This window comes from Aquarana catesbeiana, linkage group LG01 (genome assembly GCF_042186555.1).
Source record: "Aquarana catesbeiana isolate 2022-GZ linkage group LG01, ASM4218655v1, whole genome shotgun sequence".
Taxonomy (NCBI): domain Eukaryota; kingdom Metazoa; phylum Chordata; class Amphibia; order Anura; family Ranidae; genus Aquarana; species Aquarana catesbeiana.
Window position 1 is genome coordinate 242668947 of NC_133324.1, and position 23561 is coordinate 242692507.

General features: G+C 43.6%; 1 protein-coding gene across 1 annotated transcript in view; it reads left to right on the top strand.

The window, feature by feature from the left end:
* CFAP251 (cilia and flagella associated protein 251) overlaps window positions 1-23561 on the top strand; it is a 130668-nt gene that overhangs the window by 74397 nt on the left and 32710 nt on the right. Inside the window, exons 15-18 of the mRNA XM_073626813.1 lie at window positions 330-503; window positions 756-940; window positions 20879-20990; window positions 22555-22718. Coding sequence (XP_073482914.1) covers window positions 330-503; window positions 756-940; window positions 20879-20990; window positions 22555-22718 — 635 coding nt within the window. The remainder of the gene's footprint in view (window positions 1-329; window positions 504-755; window positions 941-20878; window positions 20991-22554; window positions 22719-23561) is intronic.

Genomic DNA, 23561 nt, shown 5'->3' on the forward strand with positions numbered 1-23561 from the left:
CGCTCTGCTATTGGCCAGGCAATCTTCTGGGACTTGTGAGGTGTCCCAGAAGATTGCTGGCAGGGAGGGGCCGCCTAGGGCGAGAGGAGGAGTCGCCTAGGTGGCCGAGAAGAGGAAGGAGGAAGTGGGACAAGAAGTTCCACTAAAAAGAAGGTACCCACTCTCCCCCCCCAAAAAAAATTACATGCCAAATGTGGCATCTAAGGGGGCGAGGATTGCTTAAAGCGGAAGTTTCACTTTTGGGTGGAACTCCGCTTTAACAACACAGTCTCATTCATACTGTAGGTCATACATTTATCTCATAAAGGAAATGTGTTCTCTTGTTTCAGGATGAAAAGTTCACAATAACAGTCTTTCAACTGACTAAACAAAATGGATATACATTTTGGGACTACCTAGCCAGGAATCAAAGTCACTATAGACCAATTCAGAATATAATGTTCGGCATTCACCTGGATAGCAATGAACCCAGACTTGTATCTCTTGGAAGCGATCGGATGTTGGTTGGTATTTATTCTATGTACTACTAGGCAGAATACAGTGGTGCATATTTATAAGCACAACTATTGCTGAACATTTGTCCTAATGTGTATTTTTTCTGAAATGCAAATGTAATGTCTTTGTATTCACAATTGCACAATTTTGCAAAAAATGTGTAAGTTGTTTTGCACAACACAGGGTTTTAAGCTGTGCTGTTTTTTTATTGTTCCCCAAACTTTTTGTTACTGATGCTTTCATGGTTTTCTCTCCAATAGGTGGAGTATAATCTTATCAAGAGCAGTAAAGACAATCTAGTAATCGAAAGCAGTGACCGCATTAACCAGAGTGCAGTTCCACAGTGTTTAGTATGGTACCCTCCTTTAACAAAAGAAAATTTTATTCTGGTTGCTGATGATCAATATAAAATGAAACTTTACAACACAACTACCAAAATGTGCAGGTGAGTACAAGCACTGTATAGGTAAATCACAAAGCATGTCTTCTCCGTGTTTTCTTCTTTATCTTTAACCGGTTCAATACAGGGCAATTTCACCCCCTTCCTTCCCAGGCCAATTTTTAGTTTTCAGCGCTGTCGCACTTTAAACGACAATTGCGCAGTCGTGCGACATTGTACCCAAAAAAAATTGACGTCCTTTTTTCCCCACAAATAGAGCTTTCTTTTGGTGGTATTTGATCACCTCTGCGGTTTTTATTTTTTGCGCTATAAACAAAAGAAGAGCGACAATTTTGAAAAAAACAATATTTTTTACTTTTTGCTATAATAAATATCCCAATTTAAAAAAAAAAAAAATAATAATTTTTTTCCTCAGTTTCGACCGATACGTATTCTTCTACATATTTTTGGTAAAAAAATTCGCAATAAGCGTATATTGATTGGTTTGCGCAAAACTTATAGCACCTACAAAATACAGGATAGATTTATGGCATTTAAAAAAAAAAAAAAATTTTTTTTTTTTTTTACTAGTAATAGCGGCGATCGTGACTGCGACATTATGGCGGACACATCGGACACTTTTAACACATTTTTGGGACCAATCACATTTATACAGCGATCAATGCTATAAAATTGCATTGATTACTGTGTAAATGTAACAGGCAGTGAAGGGGTTAACCACTAGGGGGACACAAGGGGTTAAGTATGTTTCCTAGGGAATGATTCTAACTGTAGGGGGCGGGGACGTACAAGGGGAGGAGACCAATCAGTGTCCCGCTGTACTGGGAACACAGATCGCTCTCCTCTCACCTGACAGGACGTGGATCTGTGTGTTTACACACACAGATCCACGGTCCGGCCCGGTTAACGGGCAATCGCGGGTGCCCAGTGGACATCGCGGCCGCCGGGCACACGCACCGGGTCCCGAGCAACGTGGCGGGGAAGCCCAGGCCGTCATATGACGTCCACCCAGGATGGGAGATCCCATCTGTGGACGTCATATTACAGTAGCCGGGTAGGGAAGTGGTTAAAGGAAAACAAAATTCTTCTTAGGTGTTTGGAGTCAGTTAGATTTAGCCTGCAATGTTAATGTGGCCATACACGTAGCAAAATTCAAGCTATGGATGACCTTCTTGACACTCTTGACCTCCCTTTCCAACACCCTTCAGCATCTCCCTTTCCAACACCCTTCAGAATCTAATCAAATCAAATCAAAGAGGTTGATTTACAAAAACTGGAGAGTGCAAAATCTGGTGCAGCTTTGCATAGAAACAAATCAGCTTTCAGGTTTATTTTGTCACGTGACATCACAAGGGGCAGGCTCTCCGGGCGACGTCATTGGATGGCCATGCCCCATGGCTATATAAGAGGTGCTGAACAGCGGGGACATCACAACAGAGGAAGACAGCTTCAGGACAAGACCGGCTTTTTTTGTTTTTTAGCGGGCAGAAGGAGAAGACAGCGGCGGCAAGGAAGAAGACAGCACAAGAAGAAGAGGACATTGGGGGATGCCGGTTCCGGGAGAAGATGGCTCCGGGCTTCTTATTTAATAAAGGACTTGTCAAAAAACTCACTATTTTTGTTGGTGAATGGGTAGGGGTACGATGTACCCGATACCCATTCACATGGGGGGGGACCGGGATCTGGGGGCCCCCTTGTTAATGGGGGCTTCCAGATTCCAATAAGCCCCCGCCCGGAGACCGAGACAACCACCGGCCAGGGTTGTCGGGAAGAGGCCCTTGTCCTCATCAAAGCACCCACTCCCCCATGTTGAGGGCATGCAGCCTGGTATGGTTCAGGAGGGGGGCGCTCACTCATCCCCTCCCTTTCCTGACCTACCGGATGGCATGCTCGGATAAGGGTCTGGTGTGGATTTTGGGGGGGACCCCATGCCATCTTTTTTGAATTTTGGAGTGGGGGGACCCCCCGATTCTATACTAGACCCGAAGGGCCTGGTATGGACCTGGGGGGAACCACATGCTGTTTTTTTTTTTTTTGCTAATTTTTTTTATTACATTCAGATTTCATAACTCATCGGTTGTTAAGGACGCAGCGGCCAGCCCCCTCCTTCCTTCCCGACTCCCTCCTTAGCAACCAGCTATATACAGTGTGTTTACAGTGCGTTTAAAGAGAAAAAAAAAAAAAAGTAAAATGCGTGAAAACTGCATGCAAAAACGCATAAGGAACTTGGGTTTAAAATTGCAAAATGCACTGCAAAACGTGCCTGAAAAAATTATCAAGCGCAGCCGCATAGATGTGAACCTAGACTTACAGCAGATTTTACAAAGATTTCCGTTTACAGCAGAAACAATAACATGTGTCCTCTTTAAAAGGGTCCAGAAAAATGATTGTCCACCATGCTGCAGTCAATACATACAACATTCAGAAGGAATTAAAGACTCAGGACTGCCTGGTATGCTCTGAAGCGGTAAAGCACAGTTGGCCTGCAGGCTTTGACTCGAAACTGACTGAGCAGCAACAGCAGAGTATTTAGGGCATCCTTTGATCTTACCTCAAGTAAGAATATTCCTTGCTGCCACATTTAAATGCAGAACACCTGATTGCCCCAAAGTATTGCCTCTCCCCCTGCCACTCTTATGTACTGCTGTACAGGGAATCTTAGGAGGCTGATATAAAGTCAAATGCAGGTATTTACACTAGCTGCATTAAAATGCTTGTTTTTTTTTATTAATAAAAACATTTATTGGTATTTTTTTAAATAATGCCTGGAGTTCAGCTTTATTAAAATAATTACTCTAAGATAAACTCTGCAATAATAGCTGATAAAAAAAAGCTCTCTGAAAATATATTCTTTTGTTATATTTTATTTTTCCCTTATCTATGTGTACAAAAGAAAAAAGCCTGATGCATGTGATCTGCTCAGTGTGTTTTCTAAGTATTACAGTAGATTGTAAATCTATATTTACATAGGGCAGCTATGTTTTCTCATTACATGTTTGGCCAAAGGTTTTAAGACTGACACAAATATTAATTTTAACAAAGTCTGCTGCTTCAGTGTTTTTAGATCTTTTTGTCAGATGTTACTATGCTATAGTGAAGTATAAATACAAGCATTGCATAAGGGTCAAAGGCTTTTATTGACAATTACATTAAGTTTATGCAAAGAGTCAATATTTGTAGTGTTGACCCTCCTTTTTCAAGACCTCTGCAATTCACACTGGCATGCTGTCAATCAACTTCTGGGTCAAATCCTGACTGATGGCAGCCCATTCTTGCATAATCAATGCTTGGCGTTTGTCAGAATTTGTGGGGTTTGTTTTGTTCACCCACCTCTTGAGGACTGACCACAAGTTCTCAATGAGATTAAGGTCTGGGGAGTTTCCTAGCCAAGCATCACTAGAGGGATCACCAACAGGAATACTGTGTCCAGTTCTGGAGACCTCACTTACAGAAAGATATTGATAAGATAGAACGAGTCCAGAGACGACTAACAAAAATGGTGAAAGGTGTGGGGGATAAAACATATTGAAAGTGACTTCAGGAACTTAATATGTACAGTCTGGAGGAAAGAAGTGAAAGGGTAGACATGATTTAAACCTTTAAATACATTAAGGGGGTGAATAAGGTTCAGGAAGGCAGTCTTTTCAATATGAAACCGAAATCAAGAACACAGTGACATGGCCTCAAACTAACTGGAGGAAAGTTCAAACCTAAATTTAGAAAGTATTATTTTACTGAAAGGGTAGTTGATGATTGGAATAAACTACCAACAGAGGTAGTGAGACAGTCAACAGTAAATGCCTTGAAACATGCTTGGGATAAACATAGATCTATAGTCAGACAACAAGGTTAATGAAACTCCCCCCCCCCAAAAAAAAAACCCTAAAATAAATAAAATGGGCAGACTCGATGGACTACTCAGTCTTTTTCTGCCATCACTTTTCTGTGTTTCTATGACCCAAAATTTCAATGTTTTGTTCCCCAAGCCACTTAGTTATCAATTATGCCTTATCGCAAGGTGCTCCATCATGCTGGAAAAGGCATTGTTCGTCACCAAACTGTTCTTGGATGGTTGGGAGAAGTTGCTCTTGAAGGATTTTTTCCCATATCGTCTTTCAGGACAGCAACCTATGAGAGACCTTGGCTCCTCCCATCTTAGGAAACACCACTCAGCCTAGATTTAAAAAGCATGCTTCCCCGCCAGCTCCTTAGTTTCGGTATTTCCTCCGGAATCTCTGGTGACTAGGGCCCGATATCAGGGGGTGGCCCCCTGTATGGCATCACGAAGGGTTAAAGGCCTTCAGGTGACCAGACCCTAGTAAGATGCACAGGTTTCTAGAACACTTGTTAAGAAGTGGAAGAAGGCCTGGGTGGTGAATCCAGTAGACCCCCTCATTACAAAATTTCTCAGGAGGAGGGTGTTGCAGGAGGACAAGAAAAACACTCCTGCTCCACGACCAGGGATAGAGCAGTGGAAAAGGGCATTCCTGTTCATTCGGTCCGAAGGAAGCCGGGGAAGTCTAGGGTCCTGCTTCTCGGAAGGCTTTGGTTCAGTACCCTCTGCTCCCTCCAGACGCAGTTTTTTTCCACAGATCCAGACTTGCCGGCCTAGTCCTGGGAGACGGAGGGGTATTGTTGGATTCCATGCCCAAGAGAATGAACTCTCTTCTGAAAGGGGTGTCGCGCATCTCAGAATATTGTCTGACACAATTGCAGACACACAATAATGCACGGTCAGTAAGAGGACGGGCAGCCCCCCAAGTGGTGGGTGACGAACAGCATGTCCAAGACTGTGCGATATCCCTCCCACCGGGGACATGTTCTTTGTCCTGGGCCGGAGGCGATTCTTGAATCACATAACAGACAGGAACAGAGCCCTACCTGTGAAATTAAAGGGTGACCCAGGTAGGAAGGCTGGGCTATGGCCACTGCACCCTGAATGCACCCGATCTCATCTGGTGACGGAAGTTATGACTAAACTCAGTGGAGTCCCCTTCTTGCAGTTGCAGGCACTTCCATAGGAACCATCTATAGGGCGGTTAACCCTGGGATCTCTAGTTTCCCCCGGGAAACCAGTAAAGGGTTGGCACTCTTGGGTAGATGCCGTCGCTCAGAGCTGGTATTTTCCCCAGGTGCTATGCCATCTCGCCCACCCAGTCTTACTGGTGGGCATAGAACACTTTGGTCTTTCTCATTGTATCACACTGGCTTAACCACTTGCCGACCGCCTCACGCATATATACGTGAGCAGAATGGCACGGGCAGGCAAAATCACGTACCCATACGTGATTGCCTTCCCGCGGGCGGGGGGTCCGATCGGACCCCCCCCCCCGGTGCCAGCGGCGGTCGGCATTTGGCTATGAGCGATGAGAGACGAGGGGGAGACCATCCGATCGTGGCCCCCCCCTCGCGATCGCTCCCAGCCAATGAGGAACATCCCCTGCCTGTGTATAGTACACACAGGCAGAGGATGTGATGTCATCTCTCCTCAGCTCGGCAGTTTCCGTTCTAGCGCAGAGGAGAGAGGACATGTAAGTGCACCAACACACACACACAGTAGAACATGCCAGGCACACAAAACACCCCCGATCCCCCCCCGATCGCCCCCCGATCCCCCCCCTAATCACCCCTCCCCCCTCCCTGTCACACTGACACCAAGCAGTATTTTTTTTTTTTTTTATGATTACTGCATGGTGTCAGTTAGTGACAGTTACTGTGGTAGGACAGTGAGTGTTACCCCCCTTGAGGTCTACGGTACCCCCCTAACCCCCCCAATAAAGTTTTAACCCCTTAATCACCCCGTCACCAGTGTCGCTAAGCGATCATTTTTCTGATCGCTGTATTAGTGTCGTTGGTGACGCTAGTTAGGAACGTAAATATTTAGGTTCGCCGTCAGCATTTTATAGTGACAGGGACCCCCATATACTATCTAATAAATGTTTTAACCCCTTGATTGCCCCCTAGTTAACCCTTTCACCACTGATCACCGTATAACCGTTACGGGTGACGCTGGTTAGTTGGTTTATTTTTCATAGTGTCAGGGCACCCGCCGTTTATTACCGAATAAAGGTTTAGCCCCCTGATCGCCCGGCGGTGATATGCGTCACCCCAGGCAGCGTCAGATTAGCACCAGTACCGCTAACACCCACGCACGCAGCATACGCCTCCCTTAGTGGTATAGTATCTGAACGCATCAATATCTGATCCGATCAGATCTATACTAGCGTCCCCAGCAGTTTAGGGTTCCCAAAAACGCAGTGTTAGCGGGATCAGCCCAGATACCCGCTAGCACCTGCGTTTTGCCCCTCCGCCCGGCCCAGCCCAGCCCACCCAAGTGCAGTATCGATCGATCACTGTCACTTACAAAACGCTAAACGCATAACTGCAGCGTTCGCAGAGTCAGGCCTGATCCCTGCGATCGCTAACAGTTTTTTTGGTAGCGTTTTGGTGAACTGGCAAGCACCAGCCCCAGGCAGTGTCAGGTTAGCGCCAGTCGCGCTAACACCCACGCACGCACCGTACACCTCCCTTAGTGGTATAGTATCTGATCAGATCAATACCTGATCTGATCAGATCTATACTAGCGTCCCCAGCAGTTTAGGGTTCCCAAAAACGCAGTGTTAGTGGGATCAGCCCAGATACCTGCTAGCACCTGCGTTTTGCCCCTCCGCCCAGCCCGGCCCAGCCCACCCAAGTGCAGTATCGATCGATCACTGTCACTTACAGAACACTAAACGCATAACTGCAGCGTTCGCAGAGTCAGGCCTGATCCCTGCGATCGCTAACAGTTTTTTTGGTAGCGTTTTGGTGAACTGGCAAGCACCAGCGGCCTAGTACACCCCGGTCGTAGTCAAACCAGCACTGCAGTAACACTTGGTGAGGTGGCGAGTCCCATAAATGCAGTTCAAGCTGGTGAGGTGGCAAGCACAAGTAGTGTCCCGCTGCCACCAAAAAGACAAACATAGGCCCGTCGTGCCCATAATGCCCTTCCTGCTGCATTCGCCAATCCTAATTGGGAACCGACCACTTCTGCAGCGCCCGTACTTCCCCCATTCACATCCCCAACCAAATGCAGTCGGCTGCATGAGAGGCATTTTCTTTATGTCCTCCCGAGTACCCCTACCCAACGAACCCCCCAAAAAAGATGTTGTGTCTGCAGCAAGCGCGGATATAGGCGTGACACCCGCTATTATTGTCCCTCCTGTCCTGACAATCCTGGTCTTTGCATTGGTGAATGTTTTGAACGCTACCATTCACTAGTTGAGTATTAGCGTAGGGTACAGCATTGCACAGACTAGGCACACTTTCACAGGGTCTCCCAAGATGCCATCACATTTTGAGAGACCCGAACCTGGAACCGGTTACAGTTATAAAAGTTAGTTACAAAAAAAAGTGTAAAAAAAAAAAAAAACACATACAAAAATATAAAATAAAAAAAAAATAGTCGTTTTATTGTTCTCTCTCTCTCTATTCTCTCTATTGTTCTGCTCTTTTTTACTGTATTCTATTCTGCAATGTTTTATTGTTATTATGTTTTATCATGTTTGTTTTTCAGGTCTGCAATTTTTTATACTTTACCGTTTACTGTGCTTTATTGTTAACCATTTTTTTGTCTTCAGGTACGCCATTCACGACTTTGAGTGGTTATACCAGCATGATGCCTGCAGGTTTAGGTATCATCTTGGTATCATTCTTTTCAGCCAGCGGTCGGCTTTCATGTAAAAGCAATCCTAGTGGCTAATTAGCCTCTAGACTGCTTTTACAAGCAGTGGGAGGGAATGCCCCCCCCCACCGTCTTCCGTGTTTTTCTCTGGCTCTCCTGTCTCAACAGGGAACCTGAGAATGCAGCCGGTGATTCAGCCAGCTGACCATAGAGCTGATCAGAGACCAGAGTGGCTCCAAACATCTCTGTGGCCTAAGAAACCGGAAGCTACGAGCATTTCATGACTTAGATTTCGCCGGATGTAAACAGCGCCATTGGGAAATTGGGAAAGCATTTTATCACACCGATCTTGGTGTGGTCAGATGCTTTGAGGGCAGAGGAGAAATCTAGGGTCTAATAGACCCCAATTTTTTCAAAAAAGAGTACCTGTCACCACCTATTGCTATGATAGGGGATATTTACATTCCCTGAGATAACAATAAAAATGATTTAAAAAAAAAAAATATGAAAGGAACAGTTTAAAAATAAGATAAAAAAGCAAAAAAATAAAGAAAAAAAAAAAAAAAAAGCACCCCTGTCCCCCCTGCTCTCACGCTAAGGCAAACGCAAACGTCGGTCTGGCGTCAAATGTAAACAGCAATTGCACCATGCATGTGAGGTATCACCGCGAAGGTCAGATCGAGGGCAGTAATTTTAGCAGTAGACCTCCTCTGTAAATCTAAAGTGGTAACCTGTAAAGGCTTTTAAAGGCTTTTAAAAATGTATTTAGTTTGTCGCCACTGCACGTTTGTGCGCAATTTTAAAGCATGTCATGTTTGGTATCCATGTACTCGGCCTAAGATCATCTTTTTTATTTCATCAAACATTTGGGCAATATAGTGTGTTTTAGTGCATTAAAATTTTAAAAAGTGTGTTTTTTCCCCAAAAAATGCGTTTGAAAAATCGCTGCGCAAATACTGTGTGAAAAAAAAATGAAACACCCACCATTTTAATCTGTAGGGCATTTGCTTTAAAAAAATATATAATGTGTGGGGGTTCAAAGTAATTTTCTTGCAAAAAAAAATAATTTTTTCATGTAATCAAAAAGTGTCAGGAAGGGCTTTGTCTTCAAGTGGTTAGAAGAGTGGGTGATGTGTGACATAAGCTTCTAAATGTTGTGCATAAAATGCCAGGACAGTTCAAAACCCCCCCAAATGACCCCATTTTGGAAAGTAGACACCCCAAGCTATTTGCTGAGAGGCATGTCGAGTCCATGGAATATTTTATATTGTGACACAAGTTGCGGGAAAGAGACAATTTTTTTTTTTTTTTTGCACAAAGTTGTCACTAAATGATATATTGCTCAAACATGCCATGGGAATATGTAAAATTACACCCCAAAATACATTCTGTTGCTTCTCCTGAGTATGGGGATACCACATGTGTGGGACTTTTTGGGAGCCTAGCCGCGCACGGGACCCAGAAAACCAAGCACCGCCTTCAGGCTTTCTAAGGGCGTAAATTTTTGATTTCACTCTTCACTGCCTATCACAGTTTCGGAGGCCATGGAATGCCCAGGTGGCAACCCCCCCCCCCCCCCAAATGACCCCAAATGCTGAGAGGTATAGTAAGTATTTTGCAGACCTCACTTTTTGTCACAAAGTTTTGAAAATTGAGAAAAGAAAAAAAAATTTTTTTTCTTGTCTTTCTTTATTTTCAAAAACAAATGAGAGCTGCAAAATACTCACCATGCCTCTCAGCAAATAGCTTGGGGTGTCTACTTTCCAAAATGGGGTCATTTGGGGGGGGGGGGTTGTGCCACCTGGGCATTCCATGGCCTCCGAAACTGTGATTGGCAGTGAAGACTGAAATCAAAAATTCACGCCCTGAAATCCTGAAGGCGGTGATTGGTTTTCGGGGCCCCGTACGCGGCTAGGCTCCTAAAAAGTCCCACACATGTGGTATCCCCATACTCAGGAGAAGAAGCTAAATGTATTTTGGGGTGCAATTCCACATATGCCCATGGCCTGTGTGAGCAATATATCATTTAGTGACAACTTTGTGCAAAAAAAAAAAAATGTGTCACTTTCCCGCAACTTGTGTCAAAATATAAAACATTCCATGGACTCAACATGCCTCAAAGCAAATAGCTTGGGGTGTCTACTTTCCAAAATGGGGTCATTTGGGGGGGGTTTATGCCATCTGGGCATTTTATGGCCTCCGAAACTGTGATAGGTAGTGAGGAGTAAAATAAAAAATGTACGCCCTTAGAAATCCTGAAGGCAGTGATTGGTTTTCGGGGCCCCGTACGCGGCTAGGCTCCCAAAAAGTCCCACACATGTGGTATCCCCGTACTCAGGAGAAGCAGCTAAATGTATTTTGGGGTGCAATTCCACATATGCCCATGGCCTGTGTGAGCAATATATCATTTAGTGACAACTTTTTGTAATTTTTTTTTTGTCATTATTCAATCACTTGGGACAAAAAAAATTAATATTCAATGGGCTCAACATGCCTCTCAGCAATTTCCTTGGGGTGTCTACTTTCCAAAATGGGGTCATTTGTGGGGGTTTTGTACTGCCCTGCCATTTTAGCACCTCAAGAAACGACATAGGCAGTCATAAATTAAAGGCTGTGTAAATTCCAGAAAATGTACCCTAGTTTATAGGCGCTATAACTTTCGCACAAACCAATAAATATACACTTATTGACATTTTTTTTACCAAAGACATGTGGCCGAATACATTTTGGCCTAAATGTATGACTAAAATTGAGTTTATTGGATTTTTTTTAGAACAAAAAGTAGAAAATATCAATTTTTTTCAAAATTTTCGGTCTTTTTCCGTGTATAGCGCAAAAAATAAAAACGGCAGAGGTGATCAAATACCATCAAAAGAAAGCTCTATTTGTGGGAAGAAAAGGACGCAAATTTTGTTTGGGTACAGCATTGCATGACCGCGCAATTAGCAGCTAAAGCGACGCAGTGCCAAATTGTAAAAAGTGCTCCGGTCAGGAAGGGGGTAAATCCTTCCGGGGCCGAAGTGGTTAAAGGACCACATTTCTCTGTCTTGAGGGCTCTGGGAACCGGGTGGTCTGGCTACTAAGAGGGATCCCTTAAGATTATATTTTATGCTCCACTTACCTGAGATTTGGAGGCATTACGGCAGCTGGACCAGTATTAGGTCTGCAGTTTTCCAAGTAGGACCAAACTTTACTCATTGTAGGCCCTCGTGGCATCTTCCTTTGAACTTTGGTTCATGTGTCAATAAGGAGTTTGCTTCCTAAAAGTAAGGGTTAAAATCTCTAGCAGTACCTGGGCAAGATGACATTAGCTAACAATCGGACAAGCCTATATGTAGGGAGATCTCAGAGAAGCTGATGCTACTCCGCGCCAGATCTGTGCAGCGGCAATGTAATTCAGCTTTCCTACCTTTTACCTGACACTAGAGGCTGATCTTGTTGTCAACAAAGGGATCAGGCTCTTTGGACACAGAGTCCTGTAAGCCGTAGTCCCACCCTAAGGGTAAGTGCTCGCTTATCCTCTCATAGGTTGCTGTCCTGAAAGACGATATGGAAAAATTAGAGTTACTTACTGGTAATGTCTTTTCCAGGAGTCTTTCAGGACAGCACCGTGTACCCACCCTCCTGTTGGTTTTTCCTTTGGGTTCCTGACTCAGGAACCATCAAAAAAGCAATTTAAGGTGTATGATGTGTTCTTGTGTCTCCCCAGCTGGCTGGAGTTGCTCTTGAAGAACCGAGGAGTCGGGAAGCATGCCTTTTAAATCTAGGCTGGGCGGTGTTTCCTAAGAAGGGAGGAGCCGAGGTCTCTCATAGGTTGCTGTCCAGAAAGACTCCCGGAAAAGATGTTATCAGTAAGTAACTCTAATTTTTGTCCCACTCCCTTGGCTGAGAAGCAACCCCACACATGAATGGTCTCAGGATGCTTTACTTTTGGCATGACACAGGACTGATGGCAGCGCTCACCTTTTTTTCTCTGAACAAGGTTTTTTCTGGATACCCCAAACAATTGGAAAGGGGATTCATCAGAGAAAATTACGTTCCCCAGTCCTCAGCAGTCCAATCCCTGTACCTTTTTCAGAATATCAGTCTGTCCCTGATGTTTTTCCCGGAAAGAAGTGGCTTCTTTGCTGCCCTTCTTGACACCAGGCCATCCTCCAAAAGTCTTTGCCTCACTGTGTATGCAGATGCACTCACACCTGCCTGCTGCCATTCCTGAGCAAGCTCTGCACTGGTGGTGCCCCGATCCCGCAGCTGAATCAACTGTAGGTGATGGACCTGGCTTTGCTGTACTTTCTTGGGCACCCTGAAGCATTCTTCACAACAAATGAATCTCTCTCTCCTTGTTTTTGATGATCCGATAAATGGTTCATTTAGGTGCAATGTCTTTGCCTGTGAATCCCTTTTTGTGCAAAACAATGTTGACTGCACGTGTTTCCTTGCAGGTAATCATGGTTAACAGAGGAAGAAAAACTATTTCAAGCACCACCCTCCTTTTTAATGCTTCCAGTCTGTTATTCTAACTCAATCAGCCTTACAGAGTGATTTACAGCCTTGTCCTTGTCAACACTGACACCTGTGTTAATGAGAGAATCACTGACCATGATATCAGCTGGTCCTTTTGTGGCAAGGCTGAAATGCAGTAGAAATGTTTTTTTTGGAATTAAGTTAATTTTCATGGCAAAAAGGGACTTTGCAATTAATTGCAATTCATCTGATCACTCTCCATAACATTCTGGAGGCGAGTTAAATTAATATTTGTGTCATTCACAAAACTTTAGCCAGGGCAGTAGTGCTTTATGCCAGCCATAGATGGATTGAATCTCGACTGGTTCAGCAGGGATCTATCTGTGGGCAGGCTGGTTGTCCTTAAACCAATCCATGATCGACAACCAGTCTGTTGGATATATTTGAATGTGATTACTGTCGTTGGCTATAGCTGCCAGCAGTGATCATTGTGTTCTGCCGACAAGGAAGGCTCCCTGTTGGCAGAACACAATGGCCCTGCCGGGAGAAATTCCCCCATCCACACTGACTGTGTTGATGGGGAAGTCTATGGCTTTCTTTAAAGTAATTGTGCATTGCTAATCCTGTTATACCACTGCAAAGCTAGCAGAAGGGCTCTGACTGACTGAATGATCAATTGATTCACTGCAGTCTCTAATTTGAGAAAGACCCATAATGCTCATGGAAGAAAGAAGCAAGTGAACTATAGGTCTCATAAGAGACATCTAGAGCAGTACAATTTCATTCATGACAAGAAAGAGACACAATGAGATTCAAAATAACAATGAAGCTTAGCAATACTGACAAGTTCTATCAATTCGTGTGAATTTGAATCATAGTCCCAGTTTAAATAAGTGAAGACATATTATATGCTTTTTCATAAGAAATACAATGTTTGATATTTGGCTGCTCTTTGATGTGGCACTCGGAAATGTGTAGGAGGATGAGTAATGCAGTGCATACAAACATTCTGCCCAGATCTTTTCATATTTGTGGAATGTTTAATACAGACAGAGTACTTATTATAGAAAACAATTCTCCTTGATATATATAAGTGTTTGCCACCAGTGCATTTTTTGCTACATAATACTAATTAGTTACTAGCTGAGTAAACAGGTACAGGAATTATTTGTGGAACTCAGTGAGCTGCAGAGCACATTCAAGGAAATCATTAGATTAGCATGTTGGATGGTATTTATAATACATTTTCAAAACTGCATGTACATCCGTTCTGTGCGAAGCCAGCAAAATGAAATATTACTAGGCTGTTTTCTCTCCAGGTTGGATGTCCTTCATTCATAAGAATAGTGTATATCAGGAAAATACTGCATTATGGCCACTTGATATAGCTTATGATCATAGTAAAGAAGTACTTATTTGGGGGCGTGGCCTGGGAAGCAATGGAGTAGGTCACAGGTGGAGAGAGCTCTGCTGACCCAAACTCCGATTTTACCATCCTGTCTCCATCCTAGCCATCGGACACTGTACTTTCCATTTGGGGATACAATCTACTTCTTCCCCTGCTTCTGGAGCCTGCTGCACCGCCGAAACGCCGCCCGGAGCCTCCAGACTGGTAACATCCTTAGGAAAGGCCGCGGCTTCGGCCTAGTCTCCGGAGAGGCGGCCATCTTGCTGCACCCGGCGGGGGCCTGGATGGTTGTTCTGGGCCCCCCTGTCACCACCCTAGCCATCGAACACTACATACTGCCTTAGGGGATTAATTCCCCTGTGTCTGGAGCCTGCTGCACCCCCGGACCGGTAACACCTCTAGGAAAGACCACGGCTCCAGCCTAGTCTCCGGAGCGGCGGCCATCTTGCTGCACCCGGCGGCGGCCTGGTTAGCTGTTTTGGGCCCCCCTGGCAGCCCAGCACTGGCACATCTCCTGGACTCACCACCAGACCACCTGGAGACCTGATTGCAGTGACCCACGCTCTCTGCTGCCCCTGGGGAGGGCCGTGGCTTCGGCCTACCACCCGGGGCAGCAGCCATCTTGCTGCACCCTGCGGTGGACACTGTGTTCTTCTGGCTCATCTGTCTGGTCTACGATCCGCTGCATTCCGGAGGGACGTTCTGAATATCTGCACCCCTAACATAGCCATACACACGGCCCACGACTGACTTGGCAGCGGAGCGTGGCTCCAACCTAATCACTGGTGCAGCGGCCATCTTGCTCCACCTGGGGAAGATCCTGAGATACATATCCCGGAGCAGCGAAGAACTATGTTTCCGCCAAAAAGGACCTCCGAGGCAGTGGATAAGTTAGCAAAATACCGCCATCAAGATCAAGACTCACAGGCCAGGGAAGGCGACGGCACGTGCTCAACAACAGACCATCAAAGCGCAGACACAGCTAAGGTCTTGGATGCCATAGCGACGCTGCAGGGGACACTCACCGCCAAAATTGATGAGGTCAAGATTGACATTTCCCTGCTGCGTCAGGACTTATCTAAAGTAAAAAAAAGGGTAACTGCGGCCGAGACACGCATCGGAGCAGCGGAGGATATCCTGCATCCCCTGAGCCACACCACGGAGGACTTGCAGCACCAGATCCACCAGCTACACGCTCATCAAGACGATATGGAGAATCGTTTAAGACGATGCAACCTCCGTTTCATCGGTTTACCTGAGAAGGCTGAAGGTTCCAACCCTGCTGAATATCTGGAATCCCTCCTGATCCAACACTTTGGAAGAGAAGCCTTCTCAGTCATGTTCGCTGTGGAGCAGGCGCACCGCATCCCAGCTAAACCTCCATCGGTGGGAGCCCCCCCAGGACCTTCATCGCCAAGTTCCTCAACTTTAAAGATAGAGACAAAATTCTGAGGTTGACCAGAGAGAAGGGAAACATTACTTTGGGCAATGGTCATGTTGCGGTATTCCCTGACTTCTCTAATGAAGTTCAAAGAAAACGGGCACAGTTCCAAGATGTCAAGAGACGACTCAGGGTGGCACACCTTAAATATGCTATGTTGTTCCCGGCCAGACTAAGAGTGGAGGAGGATGGCAAGGCCATATTCTTTGAAGACCCGATGGCGGCAGCACACTGGTTGGACCGGCGTGGACGCCTGGACGGATGATCGTATATATGGCCGAATACTGTGAGTACTGTTGCCACTGGCAGAAGATATCAGGCTCCATTTTACTTCAAATTGTCCCCTTTGCTGTGTGGGGGGGGGGGTAACTTCACCCCATCATTTATTATATTTTCTTACACAAAAGATCGAAAGCCTCCCTCTCCTTCTGTTTCTACCCCCTCCCCTCCCACATTCTTATGACCCAAGCATTACCGAATGTGAAACTGGAGACTTCCTCTACTGAAGACAGAGGGTCAGCTCCTTTTGCGACAACTCTGGGGAGGTGGGGGAAACCCTCAGCTTGCTGTTACCCTGAAAAATCTATATTTAAGATTTTTCATATCTTATAGATATGATGTGGGTTAAATAAGAGTTCTTTTCGATCAAGAGTGAAAGCTTAAAATATAATAACATTTATTAGGACACAGTTGAAAGTCTAGCTAATACACAATCGTCTATCTATCGCCTTACACCAAGGAAGAAAATATTAGGTTGAAATAAAGTATTTACATGAAGGAATACAGGGTATATTCCTCAATACAGTAATCTACACACATATTTAGTTACAAGTAAAAGGGCATTCCTTTCCCATAATTACCCATCCTTACCAAAGCTCCTTTCAGCTCGCTGGTCTATCAGAAAAGGAAGGGTTACCTCCCCCTTGGCTCTGAGTATATCAAACCAAGCTGATGTCTCATTGGTTGGCCTAGCTTGGATCATGATTGGAGGGCTTACTCCATAAGTCGGCCCCCTTTCATGCAAATCCTTGTGACTGTGTTGGCCAAGTGTGTTAATTGTATTTCCCCAGGAAGTTAGGTCCATTGCATATCCCAGCATGGCACCCTTTCAAAGGAGTAGGTGTAGAACAATGGAATTGGCTCTCCCTTGTTTGCATATACAAGCCTTGGCCCACATTCTCTGCTCTTAGCAAAAGCTTAAATGAAACCCTTTTTGAAATATATTCATTATTACAATATTTTACAGTTATTAATGGAGATTTCACATAAACTTATAAGGCAACATTGCTGACACTCATATATACACGGCTTTGGATCTATAGATACTTGGACTACAGAGTGTATCAACCTGTGTATTGTAATGCCCCCACAGCGCATTTATGTAGATACTGTGGGACTGCGGCTCCAAATATCTAGCACACTAGGATGACTATATATTCTTGCAGCGAGAGTCTCACTCAGACAGAGCAAGAGACACATAGGACATCCCCTGTGACTTATCCATGCCTCACGCAGTGAATAATCGCCCCCACTTCGTATGCAACCCTTATTTTTTTCTTTTCTTTTTTATATTGAACGTTCCAGCTCATAATACCCTAAGTACTACACCTTCAGCCAATGTTGACAGCTGGACGCTAACTCATATAAAGGTTACTGGTTTAAGTAGAACACCTCCAGTCAGTTTGGAAGGCTGGAAGAAAATCCAAACAATGGTTCATGGGTACAGTATGCTTTCGCCAAGTTGGGCAGGTGAGAAGCTGGGAGGGAAGGAAAATGCAAGATCAGTAGATCAAAGCATTGGGAAATGTTGCACCGTTGTGCGCAAGTTATTGTGTTGGAAAAAGAACCTGAAATTATGTGGTTACTGTGTGAATTCTAGAGATGTTCTTAAAGAAGTACTTATTTACAATGATTGTCCGCTCCAATTTCAAAATTGAGAAAGATTGGTTCCAGTAACATACTGTCACATTGTTTGTGGTATTACCATGTGACATATTACCCTCGTTTGAACGACATCTAATACTAAAATTCTGACATTTTAAATTTCACAAAGAATGTGATGTATCAGGTTTGTAGTGTTTGAATTCATAACATAGTGGATTGGGTGTAATCCCAATGTTTGATTTTAAAATCTTTGTGTCAGATTTCTGAATTGACTTATGTGATTTTAATATTAATACAAAGGGGCATATCATAACATGTTTATAGTAGTGGTGGATGAAGGAACAAATGTACCATTGGGTAGGCATGTGCCTTTAGATGGCAAAGAGGTGGCTTTTCCCTGTACAATTACTGGTCACATATTTTTGTTCCATCAGCAGAAAGAATACACATTACATATTACACGTTATTACACATATTCTAAGCTAGGTTAAGACAAAGAAGTCAACTAGACCTTAACTAGACCTTAGTGGAGGGTGTTACTTATGGTGGCAAAGCTTCATGCTTACAGACTTTGATGATAAACATATGACCCTGGTGGAAACACTGAGGTTGATTTACTAAAGGCAGATATACTGTGCACTGCAAGGGCAGTTGCTCTAGATCTGAGGGGAAGTTCTGCTGATTTCTACTATCCAATCATATGCAAGCAAAAAAACTGTTTGTTTCTTTTTGTTTTTTTTTACTAGCATGTGATTGGGTATTCTTTGCAAAGTGAAACTTTATCTCATTTACTAAGCACTGGAGCAACTGCACTTGCAGTACACAGTATATTTGCCTTTAGTAAATCAACCTATAGGGTTAATTTACTAAAGGACCATAAGGTGAGTACCTGGATTGTAAAACTACAGGGGCGGGTCCAAAGGGTGGTGAAAAATGGCAAGTACTCAGAATGTTCAGGTGTGGTAAGTGGGGTCCCCCAAGGATCTGTCCTAGGACCAATTCTGTTTAATTTATTCATAAACGATTTAGAGAATGGGATAAACAGCTCAATCTCAATATGTGCGGATGATACAAAGTTAAGCAGGGCAATAACTTCTGAGAGGGATGTGGAAACCTTACAAGAAGACCTAAATTAAATAATGGATTGGGCAACTACATGGCAAATGGTTTAAAGTGATTGTAAAGTCTCGTTTTTGTTTTTTTAAGGGTTAAAAACTTATGCCTGATATATATATGATCTTGCAAACTGTGCTGTGTCTGATTCATTGCCGTTTTTCAGTAAAATTCTTATTGATTAAAAAAAAAGTCTTTTTTTTTTTCCTATAAAAATAACAAACATGTTATACTTACCTGCTCTGTGCAGTGGATTTAAACAGAGCCGCCCGGATCCTCCTCTTCTCGGATCCCTCTTCTGTGATCTGGGCCCCTCCCTCCTGTTCAGTGCCCCCACAGCAAGCAGCTTGCTATGGGGGCACCCGAGCCGAGTCACAGCTCCCTGTGTCCATTCAGACACAGAGACCCGACCCTGCCCCCTCTCTCTCCTTATTGGCTAACTGACTTTGATTGACAGCAGCGGGAGCCAATGGAGCCAGGAGGGAGAATCTCGGATGGCTGAGACACTGGACAGAGAGGGACCTGAGGTAATTGTTAGGGGGCGGCTGCACACAGAAGGCTTTTTATCTTAATGCATAGAATGCATTAAAGGGGTTGTAAACCCTTATGGTTTTTCACCTTGCATTCTATGCATTAAGGTGAAAAACATTCTGTAATGCTGCAGCCCCCCCCCCGTTTAACTTACCTGACACGGATCTTTCTCTGGCCGGGAAGGAGCACACCATCTGTAGCTGGTGTCTCATGTCTTGATTGGATAGATTGATAGCAGCACAACCATTGGCTCCCCCTGCTGTCAATTAAATCCAATGATGCGGCGCCGGGGGGCAGGGCAAGTTCTGCATTCTGTGTTAATGGACACAGGTGCGGGACCCGGGAGTGCGCCCGCACGGGTGTCCACCAAGGGAAGCGCTTCTCCAGTGTGGACACTCGATGTGGGGAGGAGCCACCATCACCACCGGGAGAACCCAGAAGAGGAGGTTCGGGGCCACTTTGTGCAAAATGAACTGCACAGTGGAGGTAAGTATGACATGTTTGTTATTTAAAAAAACTAAAAAAAACAAGGGTTTACAACCCCTTTGAGATAAAAAAAACCTTCTGACTTTACAACCCCTTTAACGTTGAAAAATGTAAAGTAATGCATTTGGGTGCTAAAAATACGAACGCAAGTTATTCGCTAGGAGGAGAACCTCTGGGGGAATCTAGGATGGAAAAGGACCTGGGGGTCCTGCTGCAAGCAAAGCCAACAGAATATGGGCATACATTAAAAAGGGGATTCACTCCAGAGATAAAACAATAATTCTCCCACTCTAAAAGACTCTGGTCTGGCTGCATCTGGAGTATTTCATCCAGTTCTGGGCACCAGTTCTCAAGAAGGATGTTGTGGAACTGGAGAGAGTCCTGAGAAGGGCAACAAAGCTAATAAAGGGACTGGAGGATTTCAGCTATGGGGAAAGACTACAAGCATTGAACTTATTCTCTCTGAAGAAGAGACGCTTGAGAGAGGATATGAAAGCGATGTACAAATACCATACTGGTGACCTTAGCATAGGGAAAAAACTTTTCAGTGAAAGGGAATTTAAAAAGGCACACGGCCATTCACTGAAATTGGAAGAGAAGCAGTTTAACCTTAAACTGTGTAGAGGGTTCTTTACTGTCAGAGCAAGGGTGTGGAATTCTCTTCTACAAGCAGTGGTATCAGCAGGGAGCGTTGATAGTTTAAAAAAACTATTAGATGGGCACCTTAACGATCACAACATACAGGGATATACAATGCACTACTGACATAAACACAAGCACACTCAAACACCACAGGTTGAACTGGATGGACTGGTATCTTTTTTCCATCTTACCGATGATGTAACTATGTAACCCCATTGTATTTCTGGTGCCAGCCCTTTACACTGTAATGATATAAAAGTATCACCAATTAGCTTGATTTAGAGCATGACATACAGGAGTAAATGTTTGGCTAAGATGTGCCAAATTTGTTCATTTGTTTCCCTATGCTAGAAAGACCCTCTTGGGCCCAACATTTGGATCTCCTGTAAGAAAAATGGAAGTGTTCCCTTCAAATGATCAATACGCAAGTAAAGGCTACATGGCATACATCACAGATGATAAGGTATGTTTTCCTTCTCTAACTATGAAAGTTTATTGATTATGCTCACGGACCATGCATTAATAAGGAGCTGCATGTTCTGTTTTAATGATACAATTATCTAATCATTGGCGGATGAATAGTGTTCTGTGGTAAATGAGAAAATATTATGCGTTCACTTAATAGTACTATTTCTGTCTGCTGGGAATGCATAAAGATGTACTCATGGATTTAAACAAAATTCGTTTGAGGATAAATAAGGCTGGATGTTTCCAGGTCCACAGGTTTTATGTTACTCATATTATGCTACATCACTATCGTTCCATCCCCTTCTTGTTGCTGTCAGCATAATAACGTGAACGGGTAGAAATAAACAAGAAAACATTTAGATGGTGTCACTCGCCAGACTACAGACTTAGGCCAAACATACACGGTGCATGCATGATTCCCGCATTAACACAGATAGCAGCCACTAGCGATAATTGCAAGAGAATCCGGCAGGCTGGTTACACCCAAGGTGATTGATCGATCAACTTGGTACATTCAGCCTGCCCATTGACGGTTCGAACTGTGCATGACCGGCCTAACTCCTTTCACATTCAAGCATTTGTCAAAGTTGCAGGTCTATGTGAGAGTAGGGTAGAAATGAATTCCTGAAAGCTGCTTTAGCTCCGTTCACTATATGCTATGCAAATTATATTTTGTATTTCATTAAAATGGTCAAATTATGTACTTACCCTGCAACAGTATTGGTATGATGTGTAACTACTGTACTTCATCATTATAATTCTACCAGACTTGGTACGTATGTATGCAAAAATTGTGGTTTAATCTATTTTGTATACCAATGCTGCTTTTTACAATTGGTGCACCCCCACGCCCACTTAAAGAAAAGTAAGAAAGGGTTCATTGATGTTATGCATCCGATTTTTCATAAGGGTGGAAATTCTTGCCCAAACAAGTGTCTCAGAGTTGTGCTTGGGCAAACATTGTTCATAGCAAGACTCTGACAGCCACAAGCATGACACCCAGAGGCAGAGCATGATGGGACTTGTAGTTTTGCAACAGCTAGAGGTCCGCTAATTGCATATCCCTGCTCTAGGAGGTGAAAAGTGCTTCTAATGCTGGCAGTATTCATTATTGCTTGAGAGGATTTTTTAACGTTTTGAAAAAACATGATAAGACCTGGCCGATCCTTTCATCCCTCTTGTGACTGACAAAAGCAAAAGAAGGTGTTGACCACACATATGTTAAGTCAATCTGTAGGGCAACTGACGGGAAGTAATGGCAGGACCCAGCATCACAGACAACATCTCCACATCCATCATAGGGAGACATCAGCTCATCTACGGGTAGCTTTAGACTAGTCTTTTCTTTAAACTAGAGTTTGTTTGTTTTTTCTTATTCAAGTTCCTATAATTACATTGGTGGTTGAGCATTAATCTGCTGTGCATTACCAGAATAAAGTTTGGCCTCTGCACTGTCTCTATTACAGTACAATTTAAAAGTGAAAATAGACATATTGTTATTAATAAAAATGTGTTTAGTAACAAAAAATTCCTATAAGCCCAATGTCTTTTTCATCTAGGTCGGACTTCAGATCCTACCTATTGATGGAAACCCACACAAATCAATGGCTTTAATTTGCCATCCTGATGGGGTAGCCAATGCTGTCTGTTCACCTGATGGGCAGTATGTGTTTACTGCTGGAGGAAACGATTGCACGGTTTTTATGTGGAAAACAAACTTTCAGTAAGTAGAAAATACATTTCTTATATTAAAATATAACACACTGTATATAAGGCATTTACTGTGTTTAAAATAATTCAAAATAAACATATATGGGCAGGATATTAATTATATAAATAATAACTTTAAAATAAATAAGTAGCATAGCAGTGAAAAAGTGAATAGACTCTCTGCTATGGCATCATTTAAAAATCACATTCCTGATAATTAAAGTATAAATTCTAGGTAGGATAATACTTTGTAATGAGGTGTAGGATGTAGCACAGAAGCTTGCAATAATAACAAGGGATTTAAAAATTCCCTAAATGCATGCCACCCTCCCTTTAGTAACACAGATAGAGTACTCATCTTTTACTGGCATTTAGCAGTATGCCTGCATGCGGATAGAAGTCCAACCATAAAAGCACAGTGATTTTTATACAGAATCACTGCATTTCATGGCTGTGCTGAAACGACAAATTTCTCCAGAAGGTGGCACTGTGGGTAAAATGTTAAATGACATCTTTATGCTCAACTAGAACACCAGAGATATATGATAAGAGAACCCCTCTAAGGATACAAAGAAGGATTTCCAGTTTTACTAGCTTACAAGCTAAACTATCAAGCAGGTATAAACAAAGGTTATTAAAGTCATCATATGGCAGCTGCTTGTTAAGAGTGACTGAGAGCCTATGGGCGCTGCATTTTGCACTCCAGTTTTGCTCTTCGGTAGGTGGTGGTGCCATAGACATTTATAGATTGCCAGGATATTAGTAGCTGGGATAGGTCACATTGTACTGTATTATTATTATTATACTTTTACTTTTTTTCCGGAAAAACTTTGTTCAAAATATTTTTTTTGTTTAT